General features: G+C 40.4%; 1 protein-coding gene across 3 annotated transcripts in view; it reads right to left on the bottom strand.

The window, feature by feature from the left end:
• LOC133843580 (neurogenic protein mastermind) overlaps nucleotides 1-24,117 on the bottom strand; it is a 98,749-nt gene continuing 74,632 nt past the window's right edge. For all 3 annotated transcript variants that reach the window (XM_062277196.1, XM_062277197.1, XM_062277198.1), the window contains 3 exons: nucleotides 4,625-4,883; nucleotides 3,421-4,554; nucleotides 1-2,548 (listed from right to left, as the gene is read on the bottom strand). In XM_062277196.1, coding sequence (XP_062133180.1) covers nucleotides 1,911-2,548; nucleotides 3,421-4,554; nucleotides 4,625-4,883 — 2,031 coding nt within the window. In that variant the 3' untranslated portion in view covers nucleotides 1-1,910. The remainder of the gene's footprint in view (nucleotides 2,549-3,420; nucleotides 4,555-4,624; nucleotides 4,884-24,117) is intronic.

Here is a 24,117-nt window from a genome sequence, read left to right as displayed (position 1 = left end):
TTTTTGTTGTTTTCTTTTTCGTTTTGTTTGTTTTTGCGGCTTAAATACTTTGGGCTACGCGTTCTCTTTAGGCGTGTTGTTTGTGTAAGTGAGTTGTTGATCCGTCTGATCTATATAGTCTATTGTATATGTATATTCTAGTTATGTACTGGCTGTATGTATGTATGTGTGTGTGTGTGAGTGAGTGTTTGGAAGTGGCTCTCAAAATGTCTATGGCCTCTCAACTGAACTATTTTATTTACTTATGGAATTGCGCTAATTAAATGTCGTACAATAATTTCATAGCTGGAATCTCTCTTCGTATTTAACATAATTGTTGATTGCTTCTTGTTGTTGTTATTATTTTCTTTTTTCTTTGTGAGTAGCTGTGGGCGTGGCAGAGGCGTCACTTGGTAACACCAAATGCCAAACGCATTTAGCTAAATTTCTCAATTCAGCTTTTATATCGCATTTCAATAATTGTTAGCGCTGTTCTTACAGGAATTCAACGATCCACTTTTAAATCGTTCATACATATCTATATATATAAGTATATATGCATGTATTTTATGTGTGTAGATATATATATATATGTATATATAAATTTATTTAACAAACTACTAATGTTTAGGGCGTTATGCACGATTTTCACTACCAAAAACTACGCGTAGTATTTTATAATTATAATTGTAATATAATTCTATATATATGTGTGTGTATATATATATTATTTTGTATTAAATATGTTTTGTGGTTTGCGCTTTTATCGCACTTTTGCTCCTCGTTTTTAAAAATTTCATTTAAAATTAATTCTTTAAAAAAAATAATGTACAATAATAATAACTGATTTTCTGATTTCTCATATTGCATTTTCCAACAACATGCGGCATTCGTATTTTTTCGTTTTCCTTTTTTTTTTTGTTAAGTTAAATTTTTCTCAAATTGATTTATGCATGTGTATGAGTGTGCTTGTGTATATTTGTATATATATGTGTGTGTGTGTTAAGCAATTAAAATATCACCAATATTTTTGCTTTTTCCTTTTGCAATTTCTGCAAGTTTCTTCTTTTATCGTTTTACTGTTTTTTTGTTCTTTTCTTTTTGCATTTTCTCGTTTATGTAAAAAATTAAATAAAATTAAATACAATATAAAATGTACAACTATGTTTTCTTTTTTTGTAGTTTTGTTTTGCTTGTTGCATTTTGTTAAAAAATTTGCTGTTGGTTCCATTTTTTGTTTCTTCTTGTTTTTGTTTTTGTTTTAGTTTTTCTTTTTGTGTTTTCTTTTTTAGTTTATCTGGCATTGCTTAAGTAAAATAAAATGTTGGATGGGCGGACTGTACGCTGGGCGTGGCCAATTGCATTAAGTACAAATGTTTAAGTTCTCTTTGTATGTGTGTGGCGTAGTTTGTGTATCTGTGTGTGTGTGTGTGTGTGAGGGAAATTCTTGTTATCTTGGTTGTATTTTCGTCTCACACTTGGTTCGAATTGTGTTGCATAATATTTGTATATGTGTGTGTGTACTATATATGCTATATAGTATGGAATGTCTGCCGCCTGCCACGCCCAGCATCCGCCCACCTTGGACCGTCGTTGCGCGGCAACCGTAGCCGGCAACTCTAGCGGCTAATAATACAGTGAAGTCCGAAATTATAGTACATCGAAACACGCTTATAAATTCACACGGTAACAAATAGGAAGGGGTCTCGGAGGGGAGAGGGGAGGGGGAGGGATTAGGCGATAACAACAACAGGCAACAAAATCAAAAACGAATAGGCAACAATTGGTGGTGGCCAAGGTGATGGTGGTTGTGGTTGTAGGTGTTGGTAGCTGGTAGTTGATGTCGGTTAGTGTTATTTCTAGTTCGGACTCTATACTGGAACAACAACTGGCACTAGCACTGGCAGGGCAATCGGAGGCAATCGGAGGATCTACTGCAAGATGTCCTGTATGTTGAAGTTGTCATTGTCCAGCGAGTTGATCAGATCCTGCGTGGAGAAGTTGCTGTCGACGGGCAGATTGTCGAGGAATTCGAGACACAAATCATTCGAGTTGGCCACCACCGAGTTGATCGTCTGGCTGATTGAGCTGGCGCTGGCAATGGTCGCCGAGCTGCCCACCACACCACCACCACCCCCACCACCTGGCTGTGGTGCACCGTTGTTGTTGTTGGGTCCGCCGCCACCTGGCCCGCTCTGGCTCATCTGCAGCATCTGCTGTTGCTGGTGTGTTGTCGTTGTGCTGCTGCTCTGCACAAACTGTTGCTGCTGCATCGTCAACTGTTGCTGCGTCTGCGTCATATGCATGCTGGTCATTTGCATCTGGGTGGCCATCATGCCACCTCCAGCTGCACTCTGCTGCTGCTGCAACAGCTGTTGCATCTGCATGTTGTTCCCTCCGGGTCCCATGTGTTGTTGCTGCTGCTGCTGTTGTTGTTGGCGCATCAACTGCTGCTGCATCTGGGCGGGCGTCAGCTGCATCTGTGGTCCATTGGGGCCGCCCATCATGCCGCCACCACCATTGGGTCCATTGCCAGGCGCATTCGGCGCTCCATTGGGCATAAAGTTACCTAAAAGTGGAGAGAATAGTATTAGTAAACGATGACCAGAAGTGATAGCAAAGAGAGCAGCAATAAATGAGCAATTGAGTGACCAGACGAGAAAACTCAACAATCGAGGGTGGGATATTCGCTACCCATTTTCAATAATAGAAAAAAAAGTAAAATAAAATAAACCATAAGCTATATTTATAATATCAATATGCCTATGTATTAAAAATATACCACAAAGTGAAACATATACCGAAACAATATATCAAAAATACTAAAATATTCCAAATGCTATATTTCGGTGTCAATATACTTCTACATTTAAAATATAACATCCACTATTACACCAAAACCATGCTAAAATATACTAAAATATGATATAATCTATATTTCTATATAGATATATTTCTGCATTCAAAAAGTATACCATATAAAGTGAAACATATACACAAAACAACATTCCCAAATATACTAAAAAAATGTCAAAAACTATACTTCCTATATCGCTAGACTTCTATATTTAAAATATACCAAATACCAAAACAATACACCTAAGAATACATAGGTATACCAAAAACTATATTTCCTATTCCCTATCGATATACATACTTATATATTCAAAATATCTTATAAATGGAAAAATATAATCTTGACTTTATGAGTGATTAAGACACCATTATAAAAGTGTAAGCGAAAAAGAGTTACTTTAAACGAAAAGGCAGAGACACTTGCAAAGTCTCCGTGCCAAAATAAAATGCAATGTACTAGTTGCACAAAGTTCCCCTCTACATATTTGTTGACAGTTAAGTGAAACTAAAATATCACCCATTAAGCTAGGTATATGTACATGGTTGCATTCAATTGCTCATTGGTCCCAGCCACAATCAGCTTACCTCCATTGAAGCCGCCGGGTCCTTGTCGCATCGGCGCACCAGGTCCTGGGCCGCCGAAGCCCATTTGTTGCTGCTGCTGCGTCATCATCATGTGTCGCCACTCCTGCTGCGAGCCCATGGGCATGCCATCGGGCGTCACTTGTACATTGGGCGGCCGCTGCTGAGGCCCGCCCATTGGACCGCCGGCGCCGCCGCCATACGGACCTCCCGGCACACCGCCCATGCCACCGCGCGGACCACCGCCGGCGCCTCCATGCTGTTGCATGTACATGGCCGCATGCTGGGGACGCATCATGGGGCCGGATGGTGGTATTGGTTGCTGGGTCATGCGTCGCATGGCCGCCGCTTGCGCTGCGCTGTTGGGGAAGCGACCGACGCCGCCGCCATTGCCACCGCCGCCGCCAACAGTCTGCTGCATCATTTGCGCCTGCATCAGTTGCGCCTTGGTGGCATTGTACTCGGGCGGAGGAGGACGTGCTCCGGACATGTGCTGCTGTTGTTGTTGCTGCTGCTGTTGCTGCTGTTGCATAGCCTGGGCGCGCATCATTTGTTGCTGCTGCAGGAATTTGGCCTGATTGGCAGCAGGCACGGGTCCGCCATTGCCGCCCATCATCATTTGGGCATTGGGTGCACCGCCATTGGGATTCATTTGCATGGGATTCATCGGTCCTGGGCCGCCCATCTGCATGCCCGGCATGCCGCCCATGGGTCCGCCAAGCGGATTCATTGCACCATTGTTGGGACCACCTGCGTTGCCTGGCACCCCAACTCCAACGCCGACGCCAACACCAAGGCCGGGGCCAACACCCACGCCGTTGCCAGCACCAACACCGACACCGCCAGGCGGCTGTTGCTGCTGCTGCATCAACGGCACATTGCCACCAGGACCGTTTGCATTGACCGCTGCTTGCGCTTGAGCGGCAGCCGCTGCTGCTGCTGCTGCCGCCGTTTGCGGCTGCGTTTGACGCTGACGCATATTGGGCGGCACTTGCTGTTGCTGTTGTTGTTGCTGGGCAGCTGCCTGTTGCTGCTGTGCGGCTGCAGCAGCTGCTGCCGCTGCGGCCACTTGTTGCTGCTGCTGTTGTGTGAAATTCATGCTTTGGCTTTGGGAGAGAGAGAAGCCATCGGAGGGTACTGCAAATTGTGTGGAAAATAGTATAATTAAATCACAGATTCATCATCGATCTATGCATTTTACGCTTACCGTTTGAATTGTTCATGTTTTGATTTGGTTGCTGCTGTTGCTGCTGTGAAGCGTTTGGTCCGCCGCCGCCATTGCTGCCGTTGGCGCCCGCATTGCCGCCATGCGGCTGCTGTTGCTGCGGATTGGGGCCGCCATTGCCGCCGGGCTGCTGTTGTTGCTGTGCCGCATGCTGCTGGCTAAAGAAGACGCCCTGCTGAGCGGCCACAGAGACGTTGCTCTTCATATCGCCGCTTAAATGCAAATGCTGACCAGCTGACACCTGCGTAAGCAAAAGAAGAGAGAGGAGGAAAAGGTCAATTGCAATTCAATAACGTATTCATTTGTTGTAATTAAAAAGACACTGTTGATGCAGCTGATTGTGCAGTTATTCCACAGATTACGTATACGCAAATTACGTATATTCATATTAGAGATCTTTTGATTCGCAAATAAATCTAGACAAGTGAACGATTTTTTGTGAATGGTGGCGAGGTTCACAAAGTTAATAAGCAAATAACTTGTTTAGTTAGTTAAGTAACAAATAAATTAAAATTCACCTTATTTATTCTGCTATGGTAAAGATTACGTATACGCCAAGTGAAAGCATACTTAAAGATTGTTTTGAGTGTAGAAGAACTTTTCTAATATACCTCTCAAATAATCAAAATTTCACTCCGTTGACAACATACAATCTGAATATATGTTCATCTACTCTACATCTTTTACAATTACGTATACGCAGTGTCGGCACAAACGTGTAATGAATTTTCATATTCTTGCATAAAAAGCATTGATTGCCTTGCGCATCCCTTTTGACGCAACAACAAACCATCCCAAAGATTTCAACGATTGCCGCATAATCTAGCATATTGCCAGCAAACACCTTGACTCTTTAGCTTGGCACCTAATTGCCAGTAAGCCGTCAGATTTCACACTTCTCGTTACTGTCTGCGACTACTGTCCCTGGCAGAGAGTGGAAATCAAAGATTTTAAGTCTAATGCCTGGACATGAGAGACAGCGAGAGACTCAGATGGAGAGAGAGCATAGGGCAGGCAGGCCACCTACTCCATTTGCAGTTGTCTTATTTGCTGTCAGCCTCGATGCGACTGTCGGCAGCAGACATTGTGGCCATCAGTAAGGATGCGAAGTGTGTGTGTATGTGTGTTGGACAGACATGAAGTCTACATTCGGCGTCTGGCTTTGCTTTTGAAGCTTATTATCGCCCCACCAACTGCATTCGCATCCGCATCCGTGTCGCATTTATGTCTGCTGACGATGCTGCCAAAAAGGCAGCCAGAGAGTGAGAAAGTGAGGAAGAGGAGATGGAGAAGGCAGCGGAAACACAACATTGGGGCATAAATCTTTGGACACTTTTTCATAGTCAACTTTAGCGCGCAGCCATAACTCCGTCTTTTACTCGATGCATTCATATTTGCAATTTATTTGTTATTGTAATGGATGCCACAAGTGAGAGGGGCAAAGCGAAGGGTGCGGAGTGTTCCACACTTCGTTTGCATTTCAATGCCATGTTCGTGTTCATGTCCGTGTCCGTGTCCGCTGATGTGTGAACCCGAAACTAAAGGAAATCGTTTGCCCCTGGCCAGGCACCTTGTTGTGGTCGGTGTGTCCGTGTCCTCGTCTGCGTTTGCGTCTGTTTCTGCCACACACTGCCACAGCCGCAGCGACTGTGTCCTCGTCCTCGTCATTGTCGACTCTAGACTTAACTCGACGCATAGGCAAGCCAATAAATCTTGGCGACACGACTTCAGCGTTAGCGTCGACGTCGACGTCAGCTTCGTTTCGTTATTGTGGCCTTGCAACTAGCGCCACAACTGTGGCGCCCCGAAAAGCGCACTAAGCAACTTTGTGGCCCGTTTTGAGTTTCTGTTGCTGTTGTTGTTGTAATTGCTTGCTGGCTTAATTTATTGCACACATAGCAGTGGCATGCGTGTGGCATAAAGAACACTGATTAAAAGTCATGGACTCGCTGAGCTAATTGAAGTTTAGTGCCACAACAGCCACGCAGTCGCAAAACTGTTGCCATTGACCTGCCATAAACCCCATTTCTCTCCCCCTCATGCTGCTGCTGGAACAATCGCTCCAAATGCTGAGCCATAAATCATTAGCAAAGGTGCGAAACGTATGTGGATGCGACCAATGGCAACTTCTATTGTTCGTGCTGCTGCAAGTTGCAACACCTGCAATTTGTGCGATAAGCAGAGATGCCTATGAAAGCTGTCAGCTGGCAGAAGATTTAACCAGATTCGTTAGCTGAAGTCGCAATACAAAGACAGGCTCGAAGGAAATGCGTAAACGAGTGTAAGATACTCTACATATAAACCAACATTTAATCAACTAAAAACGTCGAATATAGAAATGCTAAAATTGTAAATAAACTTCTAAAGTTCAAAGAATAGTGCAAGTATGTGAGCTAAGAATAGTGCAAGTATGTGAGCAACTTGTTTTAAATATTTCCAATTACAATGCTGAAATTGCAACTGAATTTCTCATATTCTTGGGACAAAATCTGTTCTAAATTCTAGGCATATAAATATAATTGATATTTACAAATTTACCCGATACATTTTTTTAAGTTATTAAAGAAATAAATGGGTTTGTGTAGAGCTTCGGAATCTGGTATATTTTGTACTCTACGAAATCAATAGCATATCGATATACCAAATGTAGCCTTCGGTATATATAGGGATTTTTTCAATATACTGAAAACTCGGTGTACTTTGAATAATAATAGTGCAGTGTAGAGCTTTAATTGACAATGGGTAGAGTGTATCCTCCACCTACATATCGATATACCTTCGGTAAATTTTTATATCCTTTCAGTATACCAATTTGGTATATTTATCGTGGTATCTTATCACCTTCTTCCTGGTTTTAGTTGCTGTATTCACAACCATGCTTAACTTTTTTCATGTTTATTTATTCTCCACTCAATCAAAACTTTGTGAAAATGTCAAGCAACTCATAGTTGAAGTTGATGGCAACTCAAGGCATATCTTTGCACCGCATGCAGAATACTTTTACTGGCAAGTGACTTTGAAGATGAAAAATACAGGCAACATAATTATTGTATTAAATTTCGTCATTCTGTTGGCCTTTGAGAAATCAAAAAGACAGCATCCCAAGGGAGAAGCCAGCCAAAACTGTTAAATGAATAAAGAAATTCTATGCAAGCTGACAGCATGAATAATCCAATATCTAATGTGAATGTGACTGTGAGAGAGAGATTGATTTCATCAGCGTTTCATTAGAAGAAGCATGCAACATACATTTGAAGCGAGTTTCTTTTGATATGCACGCAACTGACACAGGCAACTGGCAAAAGCTGTTCAAATCCTTTTGTGAGGACACTCCACTCGTATAACTAAGTCATTGGGCAAACAGCCTAGGGTAGAGCAGCATACCTTTAGAACCTTCAGATCGACAGGCAAGGAACGACTTCATAAAACAAATCATTACAGTCAGCTTTCATAAAAGGGCAAACATGGCGCAGCTAGAGGCCCAAATCTCTGCTACCCTTCAATCTCCCTGCCTACGTCCGTTTCCGCTCTCCACAGCCAATGGGCAACGAATACATGCATAAAATATCAATAAAAAAGCAGAAAAGTTTAAAGGTAACTTCGACGACTTGGCGTTGGCGTTAGCGTTGACGATGTAACCACGACAGGAACAAAACTAGCAGCAACAGGAACTGGAACAGGACCACGGACCAGAAACAGCAGGACGTGTCTCCCTCTCTCTCTCTCTCTCGTTCTCTCTCTCCTTTCTCGGTCTCTATAAGCCGTGCGCGTAAATCCTTCGCTATTACCCCAGCGTCGCCATATTGATTGCGCTGGAGACAAACCAGGCACACACACACACATACACACACATAAGTGAGCTGCCACCCACACATGCGAAGAGCAAGGACTCGCAAGCAGGAAATGCGCATTTGACAAGCCAAAAAGATTGCCGCATGCCACCGATGTCGCCGCTACCGCCCCCGCCTCTGTCTCCGTTGCCGTCAAGGGAATGATATTTGAACAGAGGGCAAGTTGAATGCTGGTTGGCCAGCGATGGTAACTGGATGGGGGGTGTAAGGGAATCTGCCGCCTTGCATATAGACTTGACAATGATATATGTGACTATGCCACAATGTGTACTGGTGTGTGTGACATGTGAGTGCGTGTGTGTGCGAATGTATGGGGAAAGGGGCAGGGATGCAGGGGTGCGCTCTACAAAAAGAAATGAAACTTCAACTGAGCCTCGGGGGCTGTTTCTTCTTATATGCTCGTTCTTCTTCTCGTTATTGGACCCCAAGACCTCACAATCATAGTTGAAATCCGAGGACACAACTGTACCACAAATCAACACAAAAACCAAAATAAGGCGAACTTGTTGCCCAGCACTTAAAATAATTGAAAAGCAACGAAAAATGTATACGGATACATTTTCGCATTGTAGTTGAGAATAAATCTTAATGTTAAGGTGAATGTGGCTCGCTTTTCATTTCTGAGCCAAGCTAAATCCGCCTGCTATGTAAACAAGGGTTGCAACATCAACAATAAGAGACCCTTGACATTTACATTAAGTTAATGGTCAATATCATTATTAAATAGTTGAATTGTTAACAGCAAGTCAAAAAGTTTATATTCCCTTGAAGTTTGCCAAAAACTTTACATTATGTTTTTAACAAAAATGTTAGATAACATATCTTGTTAATATGTTAGTCTACAGAAATATTTGAAATTGCATACATCATAACATTGAATATTGTACAGCGCATTTATATTGATATATAATATATCTATCTAGAACTGATTTAGCATACTTTTGTTATTTGAAATAAGATGAAGTTTACAAAGTTGTTGATCAATTGCATTGCCTTTCACTTAAGCTAACAACATTCTATTGCCGCATGAGCGATGGGCACCAAAAAAAGCGACTACATTAGCAAAGCTGCGGGTATAGGGGAAGGGGATTGGGGGGCGTGACGGAGTCAACGATAATTGAAGTTACTTAAAGTGCACACAAAGCAATTGAAGCAACAGCCACCCACACTCATCGAATGCACTTGGCAGAGGCCCAAGCTGAGAGTCAATGAAATTAGCAAAAGAACACGCCCCCAAACGCCCATTTGCCGCCCTCTCGTCTCCGCCACCCCCCCTTTGTCCGTCCTTGGCAAACTCAAGCCTTGAAGGACGTCGCAGCCCCGCAACGCGAATTGTCTGTGCGCCGCTTTTCCGCCTCGTCGTTGTCTCTTCCTCTACTTCTTTATGTTTTTTTTTTGTGTTGGCATGGAAGCCAAAAAATCCAAATGAAGCCAAGAGAATGTGTCGTCCTGGGCAGAACAAGGCAGAACATTGAGAGGAGAACGGACGGGGGTAGGGGAATGGGGACTGTCATTGAATATTTGTGTGACATAAACTAGCTTCTCTGTTCCGTTCCGTTGCGAGGTGTCCACGATACTTAACGAATTTATGACAGCGACTGACTAGAAAAATCAGAAATATATATATGTATATATAGACTGGGAGACAGATGGAAGGAGAATGTTTTGGGGAGCTGAAATCTCATTTGGCGGGGTGTTAAAGCGTAGCGAATTTGATTTTTAATTGATGAGGAAGTGAAATCGGAGAATGGGAAGCTATAACTTGATAATAATCGACAGTTGATGCGATTAGTTTTAGTATATAAGAAAATGAACGTAAAGTATTTATAAGTGGATTTCATTGCTGTTGAAATACGATAATTCAGAGAACTTAAGCTAAAATTATTGTGGCAACTTCAAAATCATATTTTGGACGAACTAAACCAAAAGAGAACAGAACAAGAACGAAATTGAACAACTGAACAAGAAATAACGATGGAGGTGAACTTATTTAGTTCGTTCGTTTGGTAAATATATAAAATACGAACTTAAAATAGAGCACATATGAACATATACTCAAATTAGTATTTTAATAATAATAGCAAACTGATTCAATTCAAAGAGAAATATACATTTCATAATCAGATTAACAATAATATATACATATATCTTCAATTGCAAGGTACAGGCTGAGTTTCGAGAGTTTCTCCCAATTTTAAGTACGCTCTGAGAACTTCTGATGGATTCCATCAAACTATGGTAAACCCGAAAATCAAAGCAAGCCTCAGCTCGAATCTTAGCGAGGACTGCGAGTTGAACCAGTTAACCAGGCAGCTGGATTGCGTTGCAGTCCTAAACAGGAGCTCATTTCGAATCCCAGGGGTGGCTGTAACTTTCACCAAGCTCGACAACAGCAACGAAATTCGCTTTTGTTGCAAGCATATCAGGCAACGTTCGTCGAGCGGTGAATGCCCCAAAGGATTCGACTTTGCAGGCTCGAGGGCAAATGTCAAAATGTGTGCAACACGCACAGAGGAAAGAGATGCAACTATTGACAGCACAGCATAAAAGAGAGCAAGAGTAAGAGAGAAAGAAGAGAGTGAAAGAGAGATGTGTGTGATGAAACTTTTGAAACAGTTGCAGTTAGCACACAATGCACAAGGGGGGAGGGGAAAGAGTCTCTTTCTGGCAATGCGGCACAGAGTATAGACACAAAGAGCTTCCAATCTCAGTTACCATGCCCAACCGCCCACTCTGTATGTGAGTGTGTGTGTGTGTGAGTACTGCAGCATGTCAATGATCATAAATTAAACTTGCAATAATTATAAATTAAATTTTGGCATAAATGGGCATGAGAGCGAGCGCCATATGCAAACAGCGGACAGAGGGCAAAGAGCAAAGGGAGAAGCCGAATCGACATTGCCACCGAAGGGGGCACAAAGCGAGCACAAACGAGACAAAGCAACAAAACATGCAACGACTGCCGCCTGTAGACCCAAATGAACTGCACTACATCACACACACACACTTATACACATATACACATACGTATATGTAACTAAGCGTGTGTGTGTGCATCTTGTGGGCGAGGTTGGGGATTTGTCCGCTTAAATCATTTGGGCCGCTTTTGTGGGCCGTGCAGTGCATTCGATTTGTAACTTTGTTGGTTTAATTTAAGGTTCTGCTCATTGGACAACATGATGCGAGCCACTGGACACCAGATGCTTACCACACACACACACACTCATACACACTCATAGTGAGCACGCACACACTCATTTACAAGATGGCATTTACACACCTGCACAATTTATGAATGCATTTTAATGGATCGCTTGTCAGAGTTAATGGGCTTGGCAATAGTGTAACGAACAAGTTGCAAATGACATTGCCAAAAGCTCTCTACAACATTACGAAAGCTTCCAAGAATTTAAGGGTTGCAGTATATCTTGGACGGCGATCCTGAAGATTATTTATATTCATCGAAAACATTTCATTACAAAATAAACAGCTCAACCCATTTTGAATCAATTGCTTATTTTGCATTCAACTGCAACGCAAGTAAATTCTAGGAAATATAAATTTTGCTATTCGAATTAAATTTCTCACGTCAACAAAATAGATCATTTGTATGGAAATACTTCTTTTATATATTAAAAGTTATATATATTTATACATTATTATTAGACGTAATAACACTCAGTTCAAGAGTAATACAATGTTTGTTCGACATTGGTAAAAGCGTAACAAAAAAATTGCAAATGACCTTACTGAAAGTTTTTTAAAACATTACAAAGCTTAGTCTAAAGCTTCCCAGTTCATCAGCACTTAAAGGTTGCAGTTTCAACATATCTTTAACTCCGATCCTGAGTATCATTTATAATCTTCGAATGCATTTCATTAAAAAGAAACATTTCATCTGTTGCTTATTTTACATTGAACATCAAAATAAATAAGCCGAAATATATAAACTGAAATTCTTCGAAATTTCCCCCGTTAAAACGATTTTTGTTTTCTTCTATAAACTTTTATATTATTTTACTATTAGACATAAAAAGAGTCAAATCAAGAGCAAAATAATAAGTATTACACTTTGCATGACGGAAGTAAAATATTTTTTTTTCTTTTACATTGATTTCAGTTATGGCATCAATAAATGCAAAATCAATGATTAAATGCAATTTAGAAGCCATCAACTATTTTGTTAATGGATGAATAATTTGTGCTGTATTTTAATTTGTTTCCTTGTTGCCAGTTAATGAGTTTAGAATTAAATGTAATTTGTAGCTGTTGTTGTTGCAAAATGCGCTTAATTGCAGAAAACTGAGATTATTTATTGCGTGCAATACGAGAACAAACAATATCAATTGAATATTTTCAATAATTTTCGCAATGATTGCGAACTGATAATGAGGCATCGACAAAAAACAATTTTAGCTAATTGGTTTACGGCAGTGCCATTATTTTATTATTGTACATATTGTTGACGACTTCCTCAAAGCAAAAACAGTTGATCATCAACGACAAGAATCTCTCTCGTGCCAAAGATTCGCTCATGCTTATAACGAGGCAATTATCTGTTGTCTTTCTGTTTTCTGCTGTGATAAGGCAGCGACGCAGTAACGATAATAACAAAACAGAGACAGCAGCAAATGAAGAATGAGCAGAAAGAAGCTCGATGTGAGTCAGAGCATAAGCATCTGATAGATAAAACAGCTGCATGGCAACATCATACAAAGCAATGAGAAGAGTAGAGAAAAGAAGAGAAGAAAAGAAAAGACGTCGACGCGATGGCGACGAATTGAAATCAAAATAGCAATGAGAAGAATTCTACTTTGGCGACTCTCAATGCTCAATGCTGAATATACAGCTGTGTTGTGTGTAGTTGCAGTGTCTACAAAACATCTGCCAGATACAATTTACGAAGAAAAACGCCAGCAAAACGCACGCGACTCGCTCGCTGAGTCACAGCGCGTTTTTGGCTCACCAGAGAAACAGCCAGCGACGAGCGCGATATTAAAATGCCAAACGCTACGTGCCGAGTGCCTAGCCAAGCAAAAGAAAGCGGGATGAGAGGAAGAGAGGGGTGGAGGGGGTGGAGCCGAAGCACTGCATGGAAATTGTTGCAATTGCGAGAGAAGAGTTTATTGGGGAGAAATACCCAAACCATTTGTCACTCAAGTCCGCAGCAGCAAGTTGCATCCTAATGTGAAAAGAACTTGAGCAAAATTACTTTCAAGTGTGATATAAGACTTTTTATACTGCGCACTATTTGGAAATGAAACAATGTACAGTTACAGTTATGTTTTTAGGGCTTTAAACGAGTTTAAGATGCAGTCTATGGACAGTTTAAGTTGCAGTTTGAGCCTTATTAAAGAGACCAGAAGGATATAAAAAAGTGAAGTTGAAGAAACAGAGAGAAAACAATAAAAAGTCAATATCTACTTTACTCATTGACAACGTTTCACTGAGCCATTTATCGATTCTTATACATGTGCTAACGAATTTCAGTTAAAACTTTGCCACACAATATTTTTATTTTGTAATAATCAAATGATAGTTCGTTAGTTCTATCGATGCTTTTAATTTGCTAAACTAACAAAGTTAGTTTCATCTCCAAACTCTTCAAATACTTTTATTCATTTGTATAGCAAAGTTTCATCAGGCTGAAAATCCTGAATTTGCATATTCTAGTCGTGTATCACAGAATAAAATAAAGAAGTCTTGCATAGCTTAATTATCGATCGATATAGAGACTAAACGTTTGCACAACATTTGCAAATGCATATTTGAACTACTTTTTGCCGCGTCTGCGTTATTTCAATTTTCGCGAGTTTTGACACGGCAATGCAAAAGAGTTCAACATTCATTAATGCATTTACACACACACACTTTTCAAATAGTCACAAAACCCAACACAACACACAATCAATAGCACGAAATGAATGCACAAAATCGGACCAATGATACATTGCAAAAATTTCGCAAAATTCGCAACATTGAGACACCTGCGATTCTCTTCCCCCCCTCACACCCTTCGTTCGTGCTTAAAAAGTCCCTTCTCTGGCGTTTTCACACTCAACTGAAGCTCATCAGAAATTCAGCTGGCTAACAAATGAATTGGATTTTGCCTTTGGCTTTTGCTGTGTTTTTCGATTGCGAATTTGCAAAATTTCCCATTGATTTGCACTAAATGCAAATGACTTGGCCAATGGCCGAAAGGATAAAGAGGCGTGCCAAGCGCTCCTAAAATGCACACTAAAAATCGAATGCGAATGAAGCGAATAGCAAGCATAAAAATCCATTCAACCAGCAACAGAAAAAAACAAAAACAAAATAAATAAACACCAAACCAAACGGCAATCGTTAAAGTTAATTACTTAATTTATTTGCCGAACCGCAGCAAAACAGCAACAACAGCTGACAATGGCAAAGGGTTCTAGCCTGTTATTGCTGCTCCCGCTGCTGATGCATTAAAATAATAAGCAATTAATAATAATAAAAGCAAACAAAACATTTGGCCACCCGCAAATGCGGCGGCTTAATAAAAACATGGTCAACAAAAAGTGCAAAGGGTTTATGCGATTTGACAGAAGCGATGCAGAACAGAATAATGTTTGTAAACTATTCGAAGAAATTTCAGTATTAATTTCAAAGAAAGACTTTTCCCACCTTATCTAAAACCTCTTTAATTTCCTCATGTGTTAAACATAAATATCTTTTAAATATGCATCTATTAAGTATTTTAAATGACATGAAGTTTGGTCACACTTTTTTACTCGTCTTTAATAGATTTTAAAAATGTGACAAAGGTGTTGAATACGAAAAACAAAGTGAAATTAAAATACAAATTAGAAATAATATTAAAACATTAAACCAAGTGACAACAGAATCGAATTAGCTGCATAACACAAACACGTAGATAACTTATACGTTAAGCAAAGATAGCTTTTTATAAGATTATCAATGAAGTATTTTTAAAGACATGATCTTTGGCCTCACTTTATTTTTAGTTTTCTGTTTTATTTCGTGAATGTGGAGGAAATGTTGCAACGTAGAATTAAAATAGTATGAAAACATCCATTCAGGTGACTTATTTATTAAGTTTTCAATTGAGTTTTACCACAGAATCCAATTAGTTGAATAAAACAAACGACACGCAGATACTCTTTCGTTTGTTAGTGTATTTAACAGCAATTTCCACTCATACTCGTGTCGACCATTTACATTTTCAATTACTTTGCGCAAGGACTTTGAAGTGACGAGCGTCAGACACGCACCTATTCCTTTCCCTTTCCCTTTCCCCTTCCTCTTTCCCTTCTCATTCATTTTCCCCCTTCCATTTCTGCTTACCCTTTCTCACTTTGCCATCAGTTTGTCTGCTCAGTTTGCCCCGCCCTGATGTGGGCCATCTCGTTAGCTAGTTTAATGCCTTGGCCATAGTTTTGTCTGTTGTACGCAATGGCGCTGCCTCTTTCTAAGATCAAAAGTGCGACCAGACGACGACGTAGGACGACTGACAATATAAAATTACACATACGCCATGCTGTCCAGGTGGGTTAGCTATGTTCGTATGTTCGTTGTCTGTCGCCTGTTTGTTGTGGTTATATTAAAGACCCTGTGTACACGTGTGTGTGTGTGTGTGTGTGTGTGCGTGCTACTTCATGTTGTGCTTTTTGTTTGCCCTTCTATATTTTTAATTACAGGCTTTGGCGTTGTCCTTGTCACATGTGCAGAGGCTTTGTTGCGCGCTCCAAAGGCACAATTTATTCTTTTTTTGTTGGAGAAGAGAGTGAGAAAGAGAGCCGCCCTCCGTCTCACATTTTCCATTTTATGTTTTCCCCCATTTCGTTGTAATTGAAATTGGTTGGCTCACTTTTTGAATATTTTGCCATATGTTCAAATTACTTCATTATTAGCGCAATAGGAGGTTAAAAAGAGCACTGAAGCGGAAGAAGACAGAGGACGGCAGAGTGGTTGGGTGAACGTTTAACATAGAAGTGAGTTCTCGTCTCGTTATTATTGATTTTCCTTAGTGACATTTCTGCAGTCGACAGTCAACAGACGACAGCCGAGAGTCGACGCCTCGTTTATTGTGTGCTTAACTCCTTGAACTATTTTTAAACTGTACTTTATTGTTCTTAATGTCGTCACAAACTTCACATGAGTCCAAAACATATTTAACTCCACGCTGGATACGTACAATATATGCACTCTATTTAAGTACTACACATTCTGATGTTAGGCATTAAAAGTATTTATGACTAAGTAAAAGGTTATTGCAATGCAAGTTTCCTGCTTCCTCTTGTAATGAGTGTTCACAAAGATTCATTTTATTTTATAGCCTCAGCAATTTTATGTAGTTACAAGTTTATATTTATTATTGGTTTATTTCGAAGATATTCAAAACAAAATGAAATTCTATTATTCTGTCAAACGTGGAAATCCAATTACAAGATAAAAGTTATGTTTTTGAAGTCTCTTTTTTTAATATACAGATCACACAACTAATTATGAGATATACTCTCAGATTATAACTCTTTCTCAGTGCTTTTGTTTTTGTTTTTTTGTCGGATAATCCCGTTCGATGTAATCTTTAGGGTGCTGCTGAAGTGAGTGTGTGCGTGATTATAATGCCACGGCAATAAAACAAGGCAAATGTAAGTAAACACAACTTTTTGCTTTGCCACACTTGGGCACAGTTTGCCACTGCTCCCCCCTTTCCCCACTCCGCTGCCCACCCACTGCCTTTCCAATTGTTGTTGAAAAAGTAATTAATTTGATAAAGTGACTGGGGCCAAAACGTTCTGGGCCAAGTGGGCGGCCCAAGGTGTCGTTAGAGCTGGGAAAGGCGCTTGATATAAGCAAATGTAGAGTGTGGGAAAAAAGAGAGAACGAACAAGAGAGAGAGAGAGGGAATTGAGGGGGTGGTGCAGGTCAGACATATTTATGACCAAATATACAGCAACAGATTGTGCGTCCTGTGGTAGCAGTTAATGAAATGAGCTTTGCTGTTTTGACACGGCTGGCGAACGTTGCGTATACGCAACATGCGGCGTCGCCACCCAAAATGGCCGTTCAAAGTATTCTTTAATGTTGCATGTGTTTGTTGCTATTTGGCTTGTTTGTTGTTCGTTGTTTGTAAGTGTAAAATTCTGTGACAACAGTAACAAATTTTAATGGAATTTCAAATGCTGTGTGTTTGGTTTGTTTATGCGAGAGAATTCTGGTTGGCAGTTACCAGTTGCCAGTTACCCTTTCGCATTTCTCTCTCTCTCACTCTCTGCGATGTCTCTTTGTAACAATTTGCACTTGACCAATGCTTAACCCGTTCATATGCTTTGCTTCTCTCTGCCGTTGACAGTTGCATAGAATAAAATGATTTTTATTATTTGCATGTTTTACTCACACAAACACTCGCACATTTTATATGGATTTCTGTCTGGAGTGGCATGAAATTTAAACAAATTGTGCAAACACTTTTTGATATACCTCATCACAGACTCAACTACTATGCGATGCTATGCATATCCTTTACTCTATTGGAGTCCTTTGCTCTTTTAGTCTAGGCCAAAATAAATAAAAACTAATTTGAATATTCAACTGCAGTCGGTGATGATAACAAACTTTGAGCTGGCCTAAACAAATGCGGCTGCAAGTTAAGCCAAACTGACTTGAGACAAGCAAAAAAATATTTTTATTTGCAGTAGTTTTATGCAAACGACGAGCGAATACTCTTTTGATTCTTTTACTTAATAAAGAAGTTTGCCAGAACTAATTCAATAGGAAAATAAAATTTTTATTTTTAGTTATCTTTAAATTACATGTTGCATTAATTAAGTTATTTTGGCTAATTTAAGTGTGTTATGATAAAGGGTATAGTATAAAAAAGCAAGAAAATATCCGCACACTTATATGAAACTCAAAGAGAAAACTGGCAAAACATTTTGTAAATCTTTTGGCAAACGACTCGAGCTCAAGTTGAAATCGCTTTTTATGCCTGGCAGCCTATAAATATGCGACGTGAGCTGATTGCAGAGCACAAATACACACACACACATACACACACACGCACGCAGAGTGACTCGTATAGACTCGAGTGGAGCAAAAAGTGTTGCATACTTTGCAGCGTCCGCAATGTGTCCGTTGTGTCGCGGCGATTTGTCTGTTGGTTGCGACTATGGCAAGATTAGAAAATTAAACTCAGCTCCGGCTGGCGAGATAAGCGAGTGAGAGAGCGAAAAAATGGCGACAAGAAATTATAGAAAGTAAAATGAAAACGTCAGAATGTCTCGAATGAAGTTTCGTTCATTTCAAATAATATCCATTCAAATAGATTAAAAACTTAAATATTTATATATGGATATGTATGTAAAAGTAGTAGGACAAGGGTGTGTGTGTGTGTGTGTGTGAGAGAGAGAGAGAGAGGCGGGGGACAAGCGCGATGAATATGTATGGATAATTCCCAGAGGGCCCTCAAGGCTTTAAGCCCGATGCCACCTCGAGAAGGTGAAAGTATTAAAAGTACTTGCCACTTGCCACGCTTCACGTTCATCGCGCTGCGTTGTTATATGAAGCAGATTACATGGCATAATAATCACAACGACGATGAGAACTCAACACGCACACACACACACATACACTCGGAATGAGCAGCAAGGCGATAGATAACTGCGATGTTGCAGCAGCAGAGAAGAGAGGAAGTAAAGGAAAGAAGACAACTTGGGGTTAAGCACACGCGCAAATATTAAATTTTATGCCACAGCGAATGAAGTAAACGGAAAATGTGTAGCACAAAGTTCATCTATATAGAGACAGAGAAAGAGAGCGAAAAGCAATTGCCATCAGAGCTGAGGGAATTTTATTGGTAGCCACCGTCCAGGTGTTGAACTGTGTGTTCCCAAGGGGCAAAGCTAACCAATTGGAAAATAGCCAAAGCCAAGTTGAAGAGAGTTCGAAATGAAGCTGTAAATTGCTGGCCATCCAACTTATAGATGAATATCGGATATAGATCGGATAACTAACTATCTATATCGTATTACGCGATAGCTCACTTTGATGGCAAATTTCATTACCTAACAGCAGCCACTAGCTGAGTGTCACCGCCTCTGGAAATGCTTTCAACGCATTAACGCTGTGGCAACACCTGGCGAAAATTGATTGAAACGCAGCCGAAACTGATGAAAATATTACGAAACTTCTTGGCAGCCAGCAGTCGTCAGCCAGCAGCCAGTAGCATTGAGGTTGATGGGCAAAAAAGAGAGTGAACGCGAAAAATTTCCGCAAATATTGCGATGCGCCAAAAAACCCATCATCAAACTCAATTCCCATGCCGCCCCCCCTTAGTCTCCTCATTGCTTGCTACACACACAGTGTTACAGTTGCACAGCTAGAGGCAGAGGCGGGGGCGGAGAGGGGAGGGGAGGAGTGCGGCAAGTGCCTACCAAACGAATGGGAATATAAAAGGTAAATAATGTGACCTTTGAGAGCATCAAATGCGTTGTGTAATGGCAGCCTAAAACAAAATGGCGGGCCGCGTTTGATAGGATGTGCCTAAACTGGGGGCCACTACAACAATAACAGCAACTGAAGTGTGGGGGGAGGGGCTTTGAATTATGAATGCAACATGAAAGCGGCAACCCTGGCATAGATTTTATAGGATTCTGGGGCAACTGCTGATGATGCTGCTGCTGCTGCTATTGCTGTTCAGTTCGTAGTTCGTAATTTGTTGTTAAAGTTTCGCATCGTAAATATTGCAGGTGATTTTTCTAACAACAAATTACGGCGAAAGTTTTCGTTGATCCCCCCAAATGCAATTGACTTGAGTCTCCCAAAAACAGAAAAACAATAGCAAGCACCATCGATTGTTCGACTAAAACAGTCGACATTATTTGCCAAATGGCATCGTCTAAGCAACTAAGCAAAAAAAAAAAAGAGAAAAGGAAAGAAGAAAACGGAAGCAGCAGCTCAACGTACAAACCCTCTAAACACTTTTGCATAACTTTATAATAATCCTCAACTGAATTCGCCTTACTGGACAGACAAACAGACAGTAGGTAAAAACGGTCAAAGGGAAGGGGGTGAGAGGGGAGTGAGAAAAGCTGTGGCACACTCAACGACATAACAAACGAATTATGTCACGAGTTTGTTAAACAATTCGAATGTTTTCCTGTAAAGCTCTGCCTCAGACTTCACCTCCTCGTTTTGCCCAGTCAACAAGCCACAAAAAAAAAAGACAAGACGATGTTATACCCAGCACTTGTTGGGAAACTTAATTAGTATAATATAGAGGAGGAAAAGTATATATTTCCAACTTGATATTTACTTTGGTAATGCAAAGTTAATTGCATAAGTGTCTCTGCTTTGATTTGAAAATTTAAATTGAATATTAAAATTTGACATGTATTTATTTAACTGAGTATCTAGCAAGTTGTGCAAGTTTTGTTGCCTCTTCAATGACGCCGGCGCATTATCAGCAACAGTCCGAACATCGGAGTGAAAACGAATCTCAACTCGGCTTACGAAAAACACACACGACTAAACTCAACTCGAGTCGTTTCTTTGGCTTGTTTCGACTCAAGAGTTGAGTTGGCCATTTCGCTTTGATGGAATTCTGTTGGGATGGGGAATGAGGGGGGAAGTGGGAAGCGGGAAGCTCTAGATCTGTTACGTTATGGTTATAAATTATTTACTGCCCTCTGATACTCTGATACAGCACTAAGAACCATTACAATGGCCCATTTGCACAATTTCGTGTTGTTTCCTCTCGATGCCGTCTTCTTCCTCTGTTGGCATCTTCGGGTCGCATGTGTAGCTCGCATCTCGCAACTTCATTAACTTGGCGCGGCAAGTCGTAAAAATTTGACACTCCCCTTCCCCCACCCACTCCATCTCCACTCAACCCGAAAAGGAACCGCTACTCAAATCTGCACCCTTGAAAATATAATTTCCGCACATTTTCACGTTTCGCACATTTCCGTTGCATACTTTTGTGCGCTCTGGCATTTTGATGTTGTTTCTTTTTGTGTTACGATTCTTGTTGTTTTTGTTCTTTTCCTTTGCTGTACTATCACACACACACATACAATACACACTTATTCGTGCATTATTTTATTTTATACAAATTCTTTGTCAGCCAACCAACTGCGCTTAACCATGTTGTTGCTGGCATTTTAACGAGTTAATGCAGGACATGCAAATGTGAACATTTTGAATTCATTGAACTTTTACACGACGACCCAACGACGCCAACCAACATCCATGTCGTTGCCATCGTCGCCGTCGCCGACGCCATCGCAACTGCTGCTGCCGCTGTTGCTGCTGTCATGTGGCTTCGTTGACGTCGCTGTCGCAGTCAACGTTGCTGTCAACTGCGCTGCTTGCGTTAACTAAAGCAGAAGAAATGAGTTTTGTACGCCCTTTAGAAGTCGATTACTTGCGCATAGAGCATAATGTGAATATTTTTCTTGATTTATTGATTAAGTGGAAGTTTTAGTTAGACAAACGCTTGATCACTAAAATAAATTTACATGAAACATTTAGAGATGCGAAATTAAAAGTCACAGCTCATTAAAAAAGAATAACATCCCAATTTAAGATTCTTTACATAAAGGGAAAACTAGTAAGGAAGCTACAGTAAGAAGTTATTTAGTATACTTAAAATGCAGTCTATAACGGTATACTAAATGTTATATATACTGAAATTAAAAACTTTAAAATCTCTCCTCACTAACAATAATACTATCGTACATTATTATACTAATAATAATCTGGCAACTCTGTAATCACCAATTACTTATACATAGATATTCAATAAAGTCAGTTCATATGCACACATCACGCAACGCATACACAACATTATTGGCGACGAGGAGAAAAATTCGAAGAAAAATAAAATAAAAGTGAATCGTGTCGCGTAGTCGTTGATATTCATCAAGATGCCGGCAGATGACAACTTAATACAAGCAATTCTTGCTCAACAGCAAGAATTTACAACAGCGATATTGCAGCAGCAACGCAATTGGATGCAAGAAATATTAGAAAAGAACGCAGCTCCAAATGTGAGTGATTCAAGCCACGCGGGTGAATCTCTGTGTCCTCCATTTCATGTATTTGACAAAGAAATACAAAATTGGGAGTCATATCTCGAACAATTATCGCAACATTTTAATGCATATTCGGTCAGTGCAGATCAAAAAACAAAAAGCTTATTTTCTTTCGTGGTGTGGTGTAACAATATTTGAACTCATAAAAAAATCTGTTCGGCACTAACAATTTGAACACATATACATACAAACAACTCACAGACAAGCTCACAGATCATTTCACAACGAAACGACACATTGTGGCAGCTCGGTACGAATTCTTTAAAAGAGGAATGCAACATTCACAAACACATAGAGAGTGGGTAGCCGATTTACGCGGGATCGCTCGTGAATGTCAGTTTGTATGTAAATCGGAAGGTTGTTTGTCAAAATATGTAGATGAAATGATACGAGATCAGATCATAGTACATACTCCATACGATGCAGTTCGTGCATCTGCTCTTCAGAAGTCACAGCCAACTCTGGAAGATGTGCTCATAGTTGCAGAAACCTATGAGACAACGACAAAAACCGTAGCAACGCTGAAAGAAAATGTTGAAAAAAATATTCCACTTAATGCAGTAAACGCGTATTCAAAGAACTCGAGAGTTACCAGCTCAAACAAAAACGCATTAAAATCGTGCTCGGGTTGTGGACATTCTCACAAAAGAGAGAAGTGCAAGTTTCGCGATGCTGAATGCCATAAGTGCGGTAGAAAAGGACATATAGCTGTCGTCTGTATGTCAAAGCAAGACAAAACACAGTTGCGAAATAGATTCCAAGGCCAAAAACAAAACAAAAGCGAAACAAACGAAATAGAAGCAATAGAAGCAGTGAACAGTATTACAGGCGTAGTAAAAAGTGAAATGAACAAAAAAGTCATTGATCTTGAAATACTTAAACAAGTGATTTCATTTCAAATGGACTCAGGAGCAACAGCTTCTGTAATTAATTCAAATACATATGCGCTTTTAAACAAACCAGTATTGCACAAGTGCTCGCGAGTGTTACATGCGTTTGGACATACACCAATTCCGTTACTCGAGAGCTGCACACTGTCGCGAAGTGTGGCAAAAATGAAAAAGAAATAATCATAATTGTGGCAAATGTGGAACATTCGACCAATCTTTTCGGAATGGATTTATTCAAAACATTCGGGTTTGACATAATGCCAGTGTCGAACATTAATGAAGTGCGCAGTAACGAAGTGAGTGACATCTGCAAAAAATATAAAGACGTATTTGAGTCAGCAATGGGAGCTATCAAAGACTTCAAAGCCAGCATAGTCCTAAAATCGTCAGCAACACCAAAATTTTACAAAAGCCGCCAAATTCCTTTCGCACAAATTGAGCAATTCAAGGCAGAAGCAGACAGGCTCACACAAGCCGGAATATGGAAACCAGTCAAGTTCAGCAATTGGGCATCCCCAATTGTTCTAGCACCAAAACCAGGTGGAGCAATTCGGATTTGTGGCGACTTTAAGCAAGCAGTACACGCACAAATCGATGTGGAACAGTATCCGTTGCCTACAAAGGAATCTCTATTTCATATCATCCGTCAT

This window comes from Drosophila sulfurigaster, chromosome 3 (genome assembly GCF_023558435.1).
Source record: "Drosophila sulfurigaster albostrigata strain 15112-1811.04 chromosome 3, ASM2355843v2, whole genome shotgun sequence".
Classification (NCBI taxonomy): domain Eukaryota; kingdom Metazoa; phylum Arthropoda; class Insecta; order Diptera; family Drosophilidae; genus Drosophila; species Drosophila sulfurigaster.
This window is presented reverse-complemented; position numbering and strand designations above follow the sequence as displayed.